This window comes from Nicotiana tomentosiformis, chromosome 9 (assembly GCF_000390325.3).
Source record: "Nicotiana tomentosiformis chromosome 9, ASM39032v3, whole genome shotgun sequence".
Classification (NCBI taxonomy): Eukaryota; Viridiplantae; Streptophyta; class Magnoliopsida; order Solanales; family Solanaceae; genus Nicotiana; species Nicotiana tomentosiformis.
In genome coordinates, this window is record NC_090820.1 from 103,172,061 (window position 1) to 103,186,438 (window position 14,378).

Genomic DNA, 14,378 nt, shown 5'->3' on the forward strand with positions numbered 1-14,378 from the left:
ATGCTGAACAAATGAAAGGAAGGAGAGCCTATGGATAATGCAGCTAAGATGGGAACAACATGTATTCCTACTGCCCTAATATCTAGTCTAGTTGATCATAACTGGATAGTAGACACATGGGCGACAAACCATATGGTACATCAGCTAAGTTTGCTTCACAAATTCAAAGAACTATCACAAATGAGTAAGAATAAGGTGCATTTACTTACTGGAGATCAAGTTACTATCACTAAGACATGAGAGTCTCATATATTTTAGGACAAGACAATTTGAGAAGTAATATATATACCTGAATTCAAATACAACCTATTATCAGTATCAAAGATCACCAAGGAGTTACAATGTTGTGCAATATTCTTTCCTGATTTTTGTTTATTTCAGGAACTCTCAAGTGGGAAGGTGATAGGGATTGGTAGAGAAGAGGATGGCCTTTACATTCTGAGGATCACAGGAAACTCAAGTCCACAGCATGTCTCTGATAACAAGAATGTCACCAATCAGTCATCTGTAAATACCATTTCCAGTTTAACTAGTAACAATGAAGATAGTTCCAAGAATAAGACTAAGGATGATGATATATCTATTTGGCATAGAAGACTAGGGAATGCTCCTTTAAGAGTGTTGAAAAACATAGAAGACTTGTGTAACTCTCAGCTGAAGAATCACATATGTTCTGTATGTCCTATTACTAAATAAGCAAGACTGCCCTTTTTTCTAAGCACTACTTGTTCTGTTATTCATTTTGACCTTGTGCATGCTGATGTATGGGGTCCTTATAAAGTTTTCACTCATAATGGTAAGAGATATTTTTTGACTCTATTAGATAATTTTTCTAGATATACATGGCTCTTCCTAATGCCTACTAAAGCAGATTCTATTAGGGTGTTAAGGAACTTCCTAATATATGTCAAAAAAATTTGCCTGTGGAGTGAAATGTCTTAGAACAGATAATGGTTCAGAATTCTTCAATGATCAAGTGAACAATTTGCTAAAGGAGTATGGTATTGTACACCAAAGCTCTTGTGTATATACACCACAACAAAATGGTGTTGTGGAAAGAAGACATAGATATATTCTAGCCATGGCAAGAGCTTTAAGGTTTCAAGAATTTGTACCTTTAAGATTTTGGGGAGAATATATGTCCACAACTGTATACTTACTCAATAGATTACCCACTGTGTTGTTGAAAGGTCAGTCACCTTTCCAGAAGTTGTTTCACAGAGCTCCTTCACTACAACATCTCAGGGTATTTGGTAGTCTGTGCTATGCTACCACTGTAAAGAAGGGTGATAAATTTAGTCCAAGAGCAATCCCAACTGTTCATCTTGGATATTCCACTACTCAGAAGGGTTATTATCTCTATGATCTAACCTCCAAGGAGTTCTTTGTTAGTAGAGACACTGTATTTCAAGAAGACATTTTTTCCTTCTAGAATATGAGCACTAGTCCTTCTCCTATGTTCCCAGTACTGCAACTGGTTGAACCTGATCCACCTACTATATCTGCTCCATTGCATTTACCTTCAAACTCAACTCCTGATACTAATACCTCCCAGCTTTCCCTATTTCCTATTAGCAGAGATCCTTCTCCACAACCAGTACACCTCAGTAGATCTTCAAGGGAATCTAAACCACCTGTCTGGATGGGAGATTATGTTGTCCAACAGAAGTCCTCTTGTCTATATCCACTATCCAACTATGTGGTGTATGATCACCTCACTCCTGCCTACATGTCTTCATTAGGTGCTTATTCAGCAATTGCAGAACCCAAGACTTATGCAGAAGCCAGTACCAATCCACTATGGGTGGCTGCTATGAAGTCTGAAATCTCACTCTTGAGCACAATAATACTTGGACAATTATAGACCTTCCTCCAGACAAGCTTCCTATAGGATGCAAGTGGGTGTTTAAGGTCAAGTACAAATCCACATGAGAGGTAGAGAGATATAAAGCAAGACTTGTAGCCAAAGACTACAACCAATAAGAAGGTTTGGACTATACTGAAGCCTTCTCACATGTAGCTAAGATGGTCATAATGAGGTCTGTAGTGGCTCTTGCTGCTGCTTCACACTGGTTTGTTTTTTAAATGGATGTTCATAATGCATTTCTGTAGGGTGATCTTTATGAAGAAGTTTATATGTAAATTCCTGATGGATTTTCAAGCCAGGAGGAGTATTAACAGGTGTGCAATTGAATAAGTCTTTGTATGGACTTAAACAAGCCCCTAGATAATGGAACTTAAAATTGACAGAAGCATTGACAGATCTAGGATTTGTACAATCACACTATGACTATTCTTTGTTCACACACAGGAAGGGAGAAAATTTAATGATTGTGCTTGTTTATGTAGATGATTTGTTAGTTACTGGCAATAATCTAAATCTGATTGAGAAGGCTAGAAAGGACCTGCAGAGCAGGGTTAAGATGAAAGACCTAGGGGAACTGAAGTACTTCCTTGGCATAGAGTTTTCAAGATCAGAGAAAGGCATCCATATATGCCAAAGGAAGTATGCCCTTGAGTTGTTATCTGAGACTGGCCTATCAGGAGGAAAACCAACACTCACTCCACTGGAATTCAATCACAAACTTACCTCTATAGAATTTGATAAGGTGTTCAACAAGGAGAACTTGTCCGATGATAGGCTACTTGAAGACATAAGTGGTTATCAAAGAATAGTGGGAAGATTGTTGTATTTGACTATGACTAGACCTGACATAGCCTTTGTGGTACATATTCTAAGTCAATTCATGCATGCTCCTAAGCAATCACATCTAGATACTGCTATAAGAGTGATCAAGTATATTAAAGGAAATTCTGGTCTTGGGTTGTTCTTACCATCAGATGGCACTCAAAAGTTGGTTGCCTTTTGTAATTCAGATTGGGGTGCTTGTGTGGAAAAAAGAAAGTCAGTCACAGGTTATGCTGTGAAGTTTGGTGATGCTTTGATTTTCTGGAAATCAAAGAAGTAAGGAACAGTTTCAAGAAGCTCAGCTGAGGCAGAGTTCAGAAGCATGGCCACTACTGTTACAGAAATAAAATGGTTAGTTGGGCTGTTTGAGGAGTTGGGAGTGGCAGTTGAACTTCCAGTTCAGCTTTACTGTGATAGTAAAGTTGCAATTCAAATTGCAGCTCATCCTATATTTCATGAGAGAACCAAACACATAAATATCGATTGTCACTTTGTAAGGGAAAGAATTCAAGAGGGAATGATCAAAACTCAGCATATTGGTACAAGAGAGCAACTGGCAGATATCTTCACCAAAAGTCTATGCAGTCCACAACATGATTACTTAGTATGCAAGCTGGGAATGAAAAGCTTATTTTCATCCTTCAGCTTGAGGAGGAGTGTAGAAGGAATAGATATGGGGTCCAGTAGTTAATTTAATACAGTGTAATTAGGTGTAATTAGTTGATATAATTAGTTAGTTAATCAGCTGTTATAAAAGGAGTTAGTTACATGTGTACAGTAGACTTCTTAAGAATGAGTTTTGGACATTTGTCTAATATATAGAAAATGGAGCTTCTTCTTCTCCACCAACCTCCTTTCCTCTTCTGCCATGGCTGATCTATTCAACAAATAATAACGTGATTATTTAAATGAGTATATTTTTATTGGTAGATATTTAATTTATTAGACAAAAGATATTTTATATAGAGGTATAAATATAAAATATGTATTTTGTGTGCACTAGATAAGTTGGGATAAGTTTTTATTTTCAACCTTAGATTTTTAAACGAAAGGGACACATTTATCATTGTAGTGTTTTATCCCCCAGAATAAGTGATTTAGGATTATTGTTCTAGCCTCAATATGTGATAGAATAATACCACAATTATAATAAATTAATCCCGTAATTTCTAATCCCGAATATAAAATTTCAACTGAAATCGCGGTATAATTAATCCAAAATTAGTTATTTCGGGATTGTAATGTTATTTTTGTCCATATGGGAGAGTGAGATAACAATCCCGAAATAACTAATTTCGAGATAATTAATCCTAGGATAAATTATGCCAACCGACGATTATGGGTGATAAAGAAATACTACTCTCGCCGTCTCATATATATGACATCATTCGACAGTATTTTTTAAGACGAAGGAAGTATTTTTTTAAGACGAAGGAAGTATGATTTGTTATTTTACATAGTATTTAAATATATAAATTTTATTTCAAAAAGATTTTATATCTAAATTTATATCAAAATTAAGAAATTTGATACTTGAAATTAAAATGACACCATATATATTCAAACAAGGGAATACTTCAATATTTTTAGGTCCAGAACCAAAACAACTTACTCTTTCTAAACATCCACTTCATTCTTTCATTATTTAAAACAAGTATTTTGGTATTGTGAGACGTCGATTGTCCATAGACTTGAATGAGCCGCCACCACATGTGCTGCTCTTTTTATATTTGTGTTATCATAACAAGGTAAGAACTTCATAATTCACCAAAGTACTCGACCAAAAATTCCTAGGCAGATTAATTTTTTGGTTCTTCTTGCAAAATGATTGAGAAAATCCCTTTAGATGCTCCCAAACACTAGGCAATCAGATTTATATTCATAATCTCTACAGGTAATGTATGGACTATTTATTAGTACTGTGCTTAAACTTTTGTTTGGGATTTTTCGTTATTTTAAGTGATCGTTTGGTGGGGAACAAGTTATCACAAGATTATAACAGTGATTAAATATTAACAAAATTATTTAGTAAAGAGAAGTACGTTGTCCCAGAATTATAATGATAAGATATAATATCAGAATTAAATAATAACGTAATTATTTAAATGAATATATTTTTATTGGTAGATATTTAGTACATTGGACTAAAGATATTTTATATGAGATATAATTATAAAACATGTATTTGGTGTACACTAATTATTTAGTGCATCTGCCTGAGTACTTTTCTTGCTAGTAACTGTTTAGGGATTTCTAGACTGTAATTTGATTACTTAGTAGCTGTTCTGTTGGCCTTCTTTTATATATCTATGGTTATCACTAGTTTAATTCTTGCTTGTCTGTTTGTCTTATCTGTACGCATTTCTAGCGGTTAGAGTTGTAAGTGTTAGACTTGTCTCGTTTAGTTTAATCCTTTGTTTGTTTTAGCGACAGTTCTAGCATAGTTTTCCTTAGATTACAGTGGTTGGGGTGAGTGATGGTAGAATAAGATCATGTCCTTGGGTGGGGTGGGGTGGGGGTGGGTCAAGGGAGTCTCTACGCTGAGAGTGGGTTCTTGGAACATAGGTACTTTGACGGGAAAGTCTATAAAGTTAGCGAAGATCTTCCAGAAGAGGAAGATTAATATAGCTTGTGTCCAAGAGACTAGATGGGTGGGTTCGAAGGCTCGAGATGCCGATGGGTTTAAATTGTGGCTCTCAGGACGCGAGAGGAGTAAGAATAAGGTAGGTATCTTGGTTGAAAGGGATCTTAGGGAGCTAGTGGTAGAAGTTAGGAGGGTGATCAATAGGCTGATGTCTATTAAGCTGGTTATGGGAGGGTCTACTTTAAATGTGATTAGTGCTTACGCGCCTCAAGTGGGTTTGGATGAGGAGATTAAGAGTCGCTTCTGGGGAGAACTTGACGGGTTGGTCCGTGGCCATCCGCACACCGAGAAGTTATTCATAGGAGGTGACTTCAATGGTCATATTGGGGCGGCATCTGGGGATTATGAAGGTGTGCATGGCGGCTTTGGCTTTGGAGTTAGGAACGGAGGAGGTACTTCGTTGTTGGACTGTGCTAAAGCCTTTGATTTGGTGATTGCTAACTCGTATTTTCCGAAAAGGGAGGAGCACTTGGTTACATTCTAGAATTCGTTGGCCAAGACTCAAATTGATTATCTACTCCTCCGAAAGTGGGATAGGAGTATGTGCATGGATTGCAAGGTTATACCAAGCGAGAATCTCATGACTCAACATAGGTTATTGGTGATGGACTTAGAGATCGTGAGGAAGAGGAAAAAGAGGGATGTGTATGGTCAACCTAGGATCAGGTGGGGTGCTTTGACTAATGACAAAGCGCAGGAGTTGGGGGAAAGTTGTTGGCTATGGGAGCCTAGAGGAGCATTAGGGACGCGAGGTGTATGTGGACCACGACAACAGAGTTTATTAGAGAAGCTACGAGAGAAGTGTTAGGGGTCTCCAAGGGTTTCTCTGGCGGCCACAAAGATGACTAGTGGTGGAGTGAGGAGGTACACGAGAAAGTGAAAGCCAAAAAGCGGCGTACTTGAAGCTTATAGAGATCATGGACAAGGAGGCGAAGAGGATGAACATGGAGGAGTATATTAGATCTAAAAAGGAGGCGAAGTTAGCGGTTTCTACGGCTAAGATTGCAACATTTGGGCGTTTGTATGAAGAGCTTGGGGCCAAAGGCGGGGACAAGAAGCTATACAGGCTAGCCAAAGTGAGAGAGAGGAAGGACCGTGATCTGGATCAAGTTAAGTGTATCAAAGATGAGGAATGTAGAGTTTTGATGGAAGAGACTCAGATTAGACGAAGATGGCAGACATATTTTCATAAACTCCTGAACGAAGAGAGTGATAAGGCTATTGTGTTGGGCGACTTGGAGCACTCCGAGATGCGTCTAGATTTAGGGTATTGTAGGTACATAAGAGTAGAGGAGGTCCAGGGGGCTATGCGTAATATGCACAGGGGTAGAGCTACCTGGCCAGATGAAATCCCTATGGAACTTTAGAAGAATGCGGATAAGGCAGGTTTGGAGTGACTCACTAGGTTGTTCAACGTCATTTTTAGGATGAAGAAGATGCCCGACGAATGGAGGTGGATTACGATGATTTCGATGTATAAAAATAAGGGCATTATCCAAAATTACAATAATTATAGGGGGATTAAGCTGCTAAGTCATACGATGAAAGTTTGGGAGAGGGTGGTTGAAGAGAGGGTGAGGACAAGTGTGTCCATTTCTGAGAACCAGTTCGGTTCCATGCCGGGACGTTCGACTATGGAAGCCATTCACATTGTGAGGAGATTGGTGGGGGGAGATGAAGAAAGACTTGTACATGGTGTACATTGACCTAGATAAAGCATATGACAAACCCGAGAGAGGTGCTCTGACGCTGCTTGGAGGCTAAAGAGGTCCCATTAGCCTATATTAGGGTGATTAAGGACATGCATGATGAGGCTAAGACTCGGTTTAGGACATTGAGAGGAGACTCGGAACACTTTTCGGTTGTGATGGGATTGCACCAGGGATCAACTCTTAGTCCATTTCCATTTTCCTTGGTGATGGACACATTGACGAAACACATTCAAGATGAGGTGCCATGATGTATATTATTTGTTGATTACATAATTTTAATTGATGAGAGTCAGGGTAGTGTTAACGAGAGGCTGGAGGTTTGGAGGCAGAGCCTAGAGTATAAGGGTTTAAAGTTGATCAGGACCAAGACGGAATACTTGGAGTGCAAGTTTAGCAACGGTACCAAAGAAGGGGATATGGAGGTGAGGCTTGATACGCAAGTCATCCCCAAGAGAGGTAATTTCAAATATCTTGGATCTATAATACAAGATAACAGGGAGATTGATGAAGATTTCATGCATTGTATCGGAGCAGGATGGATGAAGTGGAGGCTCGCTTCTGGTGTCTTGTATGATAAGAATGTGCCGCTGAGACTTAAAGGTAAGTTCTACAAGGTTGTAGTTAGATCGACTATATTGTATGGACAGAGTATTGGCCGGTCAAGAACTCTCATACCCAGAAGCTAAAAGTAGCTGAGATGAGGATATTGAGGTGGATATATGGGAATACCGGTTGGATAAAATTAGGAATAAAGTTATTCGTGAAAAGGTAGGAGTGGCCCCTATGGAGGATAAGATGCGGGAGGCGAGGTTGAGATGGTTTGGGCATGTTAAAAGGAGAAGTATAGAAACCCCAATTAGAAAGTGCGAGCGGTTAGCCTCGATGGGTAGCAGGAGGGGTAGAGGTAGGCCTAAGAAGTCTTGGGGAGAGGTTATTAGGAGAGCTATGGCGCAACTGGAGCTGACTGAGGACATGGCCCTAGACAGGAGGGTGTGGAGGTCAAAGATTAGGGTAAAAGGTTCGTAGGTAGTCCAACGTTTCTCTTTGTCTTACTCAGTTCGCTAGCATTAGTATTAATATGATATCTTTTATTCATAGATTGCTATTACAACCTAGAGTTTGACTACATTCTTGGATTCAATCTTATTTTATCTTGCTTTATTCCTTCTTGTTGCAATTACCTTTTTTTTCCAGCCGTTTTCTAGCCGAGGGTCTATCAGAAACGGCCTCTCTGGCCTTCCAGGGGTAGGGGTAAGGGTGTGTACATCTTACCCTCCCCAGACCCCACTTGTGGGAAACTACTGTTTTTTTTGTTGTTGTTATTGTTGGTGGTGGTGTACAGTAGATAAGTTGGGATAAATTTTTATTTTTGATTTTAACCTTAGATTTTTTAAAGGAAAAGGACACATTTATCGTTGTAGTATTCTATCCCCCGAATTAAGTGATCCTGGGATAATTATTCTAGCCTCAATATGTGATAAAATAATACCACAATTGTAATATAAATTAATCCCGAATATAAAAACTCCACTAAATACTTCTAATTTTGAAATTATTATCCCTTATCCCACTAACCATACATCCTTATCGCTTTCGCCCGTAACAATATGTATATGATTAAAAAGCTGGATAAGGTGTAAAATTTGATTTTCATACTGAAATAGTTGTGAAAATTTAATTATACCTATGCTCGCTATCTGCCGTCTGTGCAACTGGTCCACATCCAACTCAAGAACCGCATTCAAAAGTAAGAATAAATTAGACGGCACAGTCCCTTAACTCCAACACCAACTCCTCTTGTTTCCTTCAACATAGACACCTACCTAATCTTACCCACTCCATTGGCGGTCATGTGGGATAAAAAATAATTCGTTTATCCCTCGAAATTTGAATATTTTCACATAAAATGGGACAAAATAATATTATCCATTCTTGAGTTTATACCACACAACTTCACCTGCTCATACCTATCTCCTTAGCTTATACTTTGTAAATTGTTTACCTCTAAGCTATAATTTTGTTTACCCTTAAACATGGATAATAATTGAATTGATACGCGGTTTTAATGATATGTGGACTAATTCAATACGAGTGATCAATAACATTAAATAAGTGAATCGAAGATAGAACAAATAACCAAACCAGTTGTGATGTTAGGTCCGAGCTCAGTTTGAGCTTAATGATCGTTCTGCCCTCGATTCGAAGCCAAATACTTATGAAGAACTATGAGCAAAAATAAGAACTTTGAATAACTTTTAGAATCAGATAAAAAAGTATATATTGCCTTGATATGTGTGTTATAATGTGTCTCTTAACCATAAACTTTCCCTTTACATAATAGGGGAGTTTTACCCTAAGTACAATTCTAAAAAAGGTAAAAATCTCCTTTTTCGTTAATCACTGATCCGCTGTCGATACGGACCGAGATCCATGCTGTGATATCTAGTTGGGCGCGAATATCACAGCCCTTCATTAATCGTGTACAACCTCTTAGTTATGCCTTCCGATGTCTTGGAGCCCGAACCGAATTCGGGGACATTGTCTCGATGGCCTCGGTGGTAAGCGCTTTGTTCGAGCCTTAGTACGAGAGGTTCCTGGCTTCGATCCCGATTCCGTATAGTTATGTCCTTACTTTGTTTGCCCCATCAGGAAATTGGGGTACTAACTAGCCCAGATTTTACCCTTATACACATAGTCCCCTAATTTTTCAGAGAGTAGGTTTGCCGAAATGAAGAGAAACGACAGATGAACCTAGGTTCCTTCCTTCATACGTCACGATCGAAACGACAAAGAAGTAGGAACATCCCATCAGTCGTGTCGTTCTGACTTCGAACACATGTCAACCACCGACTGGTTGTCTTCGAATGTGAAGCATCGCGTGCTTCCCCTATAAAAGCTTCTATCCTTTGTTCTTTTTCCACTTTCCGATCAAAGCACCAACTTCTTTCAAACCTTCATATCTTCATCCTTGATCTTCAAATTCTCATAGTTGTTCTTAGGTTCTTACCCAGATTTTCTTCAAATCTTCATAATCTGCTCTTCAGTCTTCAAACTTGTTCCTTCAAACCTTTAAATTTTCAAACCTTTTCCAGATAGCAATGGCTAAAACGTCTAAATCAGTTCCTCAACAAGTTACCTCTTTATCTTCCCACCCGGCCACAGATGCTGAGGTGGCTGCTTCCGAGGCGGCTGTTCCCGAAGTGGCCGTTCTTGAGGTGGCTCTGACTCCAGGGCATCTGCCCCCGAGCCTGCCCCGGAGCTTCCCAAAAGCTTTATGCACGAGGGTTGCTCAATCGCGGACGACTTCAAAATCGAGAAACCCTCATCCAAACAGGACTGGGGTGAAGGAGCATAGAGGTATGTATGCTTCGTTACCGAAGATGTCCTTCCCATGGTCCGAGAGGACTATAAATGAGAAGGCAAGGACGTAGTAGTTCTCGGGCCTGAAGATGCTATTACTACCCACGTGGATGGGTATTTAAGTGCTTACACTTAGTCTTTCACACTGTGCCCGGTAAATCCAGTTGTTTTGGATTTTAGCAAGAGATATGAGGTGCACCATGGGAAAATCCACCCGTCTCTATGAAGGATCGTGATCCTCCTCCGTTATTTTGTGAATAACACCGAGTCCTGTTGGTTCACCATCGACCACCTGCTTCATCAATACAGTCCCCAAATTTGTCGAGGGGGATTAATCAAGCTCACATGTCGGGGTAGCAAGGCCCCCTTGTCGAGTATTGATGAAGACCAAGACCGAGGCTGGTAGGGGCGCTTTGTTCAGGTGAAGACTGAAGACTGAAGACTTTATTCTTCCCGAGTTCATGCCATTCCTCGAGAAGTGGAATGCATCTCGTAAGTGCAGCCTTTCCTTAAGTGTTAATGTTTCTTCATTTCCCTTTTCATCATTCGTATTTGTGGTTGTGCAGTTGTTGCCCGAGTTTCAAATGCAGTCCCCCGGCTCAAGGAGTGGATCGAAGGCATCTGCAAACATATGTCATACTTTGAGCGCTCATGGCACAAGTTTCCGAAGGGCCGATGGGAGGCCCGTTCTCATGGTAAGGCTCTCCTTCGAATAGCTTTTACCGTGATCTTAACTCACATCATACTGACCTTTCTTCTTTATTTTATAGGTTTGCCTAAGACCACTAAACTTAGGCCTTTGGAAGGGGATGAGAACGTGTCCTTATCCATTGATCCCTCCGTTTTGGGATAGCCCGGGGTTGCCGCGGGGGAAACGAAGAAGAGGAAAAGAAAATCTTCGGGCTCCCCGGGTCCCGAGGTGAAACCAAATAAGAGGGTGGCTAGTAAGCCTAAGAAGAGTACCAGCTCCTGAGTGCTAGATTCCGATTCGCTTCTCCAGCTCAAGGATGAGTCGGAAAAAGATGACATATTTATTGCCCATGGATCGACCCCTCCCGGGAAGAAGGCGGCAGCCGAGGGGTAGATTCATAAGGCCGACCTCTCTCAGACTCGAGAGGCTGATATAAAGATGGGGGATGGGACCCCCGAGAAGCCGGCTTCGCTCCGAAGGAAGCGACCGGTGTAATAAACATTACGGAGATGCCCTCATACACCGAGTCCATGCTTGAGGAGGCCCAAGCAGAAAAAGAGAAGTCCAGTGAAGGGGTTTATGGTGAGGACGACCCCCTTCATTCTTTCTTCGATGGTGTGGACTCATCTATTTTGGAAGATTTTTTCGGGCTGGGTGACCTGGAAGTCCCGAAGAAGGACATATATTCGAAAGTTGGTGGGCCAAGTTCGATCCCAAAATTGATTAATCAGTTTCCCGCTCCGAGTGTAGACCCTGGTCATAAGAGAGCAGTTATTCTTACTATCCCGGAGGATGTCTGGATTCTATCTACTCCACTGGGAGTAGTCAGCTACCTCCGATGCCTGGTGACCGAGGAGGACCAGGCAAAAATGAACGAGATGGATATGCTGTGTCTTTTCAATGAGGCGCAGCATGTGCTAAACCGGGTAAGGCATCATTACGTCTTCTTGAATTTTACTTAGGTTTTGATATTTCTCACGGCTTTCATTGTTTTGCAGGCATCAGTACTTCACCAAGAGAGCTTCTTCCGGTACCGTATCGAGGTCAATCAGCTCGAGCTCAAGGAGCAGGTTCGACAGAAGGATACGTACAAGCTCTTCAGCGAGCAACAAAATAGGGCAGTCAAGGACCTTTAGGCCGCGCTGGATAGGGCTCAGGAGGAAGCTTCGACCCTGAGGCGGGAACATTCTGACCTGGTCAAAAAGGTAAAGGTCTTTGAAATTAGAAACGAGGAACTAGTCATAGCGGCTAACGACAAAACCTCGTAGGTCCAATAGAAGATTGACCAACTCCGAATTGAGATGAACAAGACACAAGCCATGGCCGACGAGTGGAAGTGCAAAATGGACTTGCTGGATTTGGAGAAGGAAACCACCCAGGCAAAACTGGCATCGGTAGAGGTTCAACTTCGGGTGGTGAAGGAGAAAGCTGACAAGCAGTCCTAGCAGAATGATAATCTCCAAGCACAGTTGAGCTTGGCTGTCGCAGAGCGGGACGCCTCGGTAGAGAGTACGAGGTTATGAAGTCCAAGTTGGAGATAACCTCCGCCGATTCTGAGGAGATGGTGGCCCAATACAAGGCAAATGTCGAAGCAGCCGATGCCTTCCTGAAGACCAATGCCGAATATATGAGGCGACTATCTCGAAGGGAGACCCTCGAAGAGATTCACGCCCGAGGCTTCGACCTGTCAGACGAGATCAAGGAAGCAATAAAGCTTGAGGTCGAGGCGAAGAGACTTTTCGAACCTGAAGGTGCCAAAGGATCCGAGGGTTCTGAGGGATCCGAAGGCTCCGACGGTTCTGGCGACGAGTCAGGCCCTGGTGAAGATCAGGCGTGAATGCCTTGGAATTTTTTATTTTTATCTTTTGTCTTGTTTATGTTTTTTGTTTATTTTGAGGCTATTTTTTTAGGCCTTTGTGTATACATTTTGGAATATATAAAATTTTTCTTTCTGGTAATTTCAAGTCTCTACTTTTTTAGCATCTTTTCATAATCTCTATTCTTGTAAATATTTCTGATGCCTTAGCATAGAATCAAATATAGTAATAAGCTGTTCGTTTTTCATGTGTCCGAACAGAGTCTGGCTTCGATGCAACTTTATTTGCTCAAGTCCTTGAAAAGTCGGTGTGACCGGCAATTTCCCAAGATGTTTAAGTGATTTTCGACGATGCTTTTGCCAAAGGTAACATTTTAGCAGGTTTTGAATTTTTGTAAAGGCCTTATGTTCTGATTATAAGCTTCGGACGTCTCCGAGCCGTTTTTTAGGGTGGCCGTAGACTTTTGTGTTTAGGCACTACCTAATAAGTTTTGTGCCTCCGGGGTTTGGTATCCCGAGTTGCCCAAACTATTTTCGGACGATAGTCCCCGAATAGGGTAGCCCTTAGCTCAATAGTCCCCGAATAGGGGTAGCCCTTAGGCTCGATAGTCCCCGAATAGGGGTAGCCCTTAGGCTCGATAGTCTCCGAATAGGGGTAGACCTTAGGCTTGATAGTCCCCGAATAGGGGTAGCCTTTAGGCTCTTAGGATCTATGTTTTAAGAGGCAAAAATACGTAATAGCAAGGTGGAAACTTTCTTTCATTTTTGTGTGTAAAGTACATGATCGAAAGCATGTAAAAGCTTGTATTATGGCTAAGGTGGCCTATATGAGCACGATTCACTTGACCGTTTGGCCCTTACAATAAATACTAACCACCGAGTCTAAGTTGTTCAAGTAAAAAGTTTCCTTATTTCCTTGCTAAGAACCTTAACCTGAGGGTGATGGCCCCCAATATTCGAGGTCGATCTTGTGAGGGCTCGGATACTATTGATGCACCCATTGAATCCAATTTAAGACCGGCCTTCGAATCTAAGTTTGCACAATTTACTGTTGCCTCGTTAAAAACCTTGCCAAAAAACCCATTTGGGACAAAACCGATTCAAGGGAAAAATAGTGCAATGCATGCTTTCAGACCTAATAGTCACATTCTCCTTTGGCTGTTGCCTGCAAGTGTTAATCCGATTCATAATATTATAAAAAAGTAAATGAGATCATACCTTAGCAGTAGTACCACTTTAAGTGCGTCACGTTCCAGTTGTTCGGTAGCGGTGCACTATTTCCTGCTTCGAGTTTGTACGAGCCTTTGCCGGTAATTCTGATGACTCGATATGGTCCTTCCCAATTCGGTCCCATATTCCCCTCGTTCGGGTTTCGGGTATGCAGTTTAACTTTTTTAACACCAAGTTCCCGATCTTGAAGTATCAGAGGTTGGTTCTTCGGTTGTAATATCTTTCTATCCGCTATT

General features: G+C 40.9%; 2 protein-coding genes across 2 annotated transcripts; both read left to right on the forward strand.

The window, feature by feature from the left end:
- Window positions 1–5,181: 5,181 nt before the first annotated feature.
- On the forward strand, window positions 5,182–5,817 carry LOC104094321 (uncharacterized). The gene has a single exon (XM_009600238.1). It carries the CDS (start codon window positions 5,182–5,184, stop codon window positions 5,815–5,817), a length of 636 nt encoding a protein of 211 aa, XP_009598533.1.
- Window positions 5,818–6,250: 433 nt separating this feature from the next.
- Window positions 6,251–6,700, forward strand: LOC138899297 (uncharacterized). Its single transcript, XM_070185454.1, has one exon. It carries the CDS (start codon window positions 6,251–6,253, stop codon window positions 6,698–6,700), a length of 450 nt encoding a protein of 149 aa, XP_070041555.1.
- The last annotated feature ends 7,678 nt before the right edge of the window (window positions 6,701–14,378 follow it).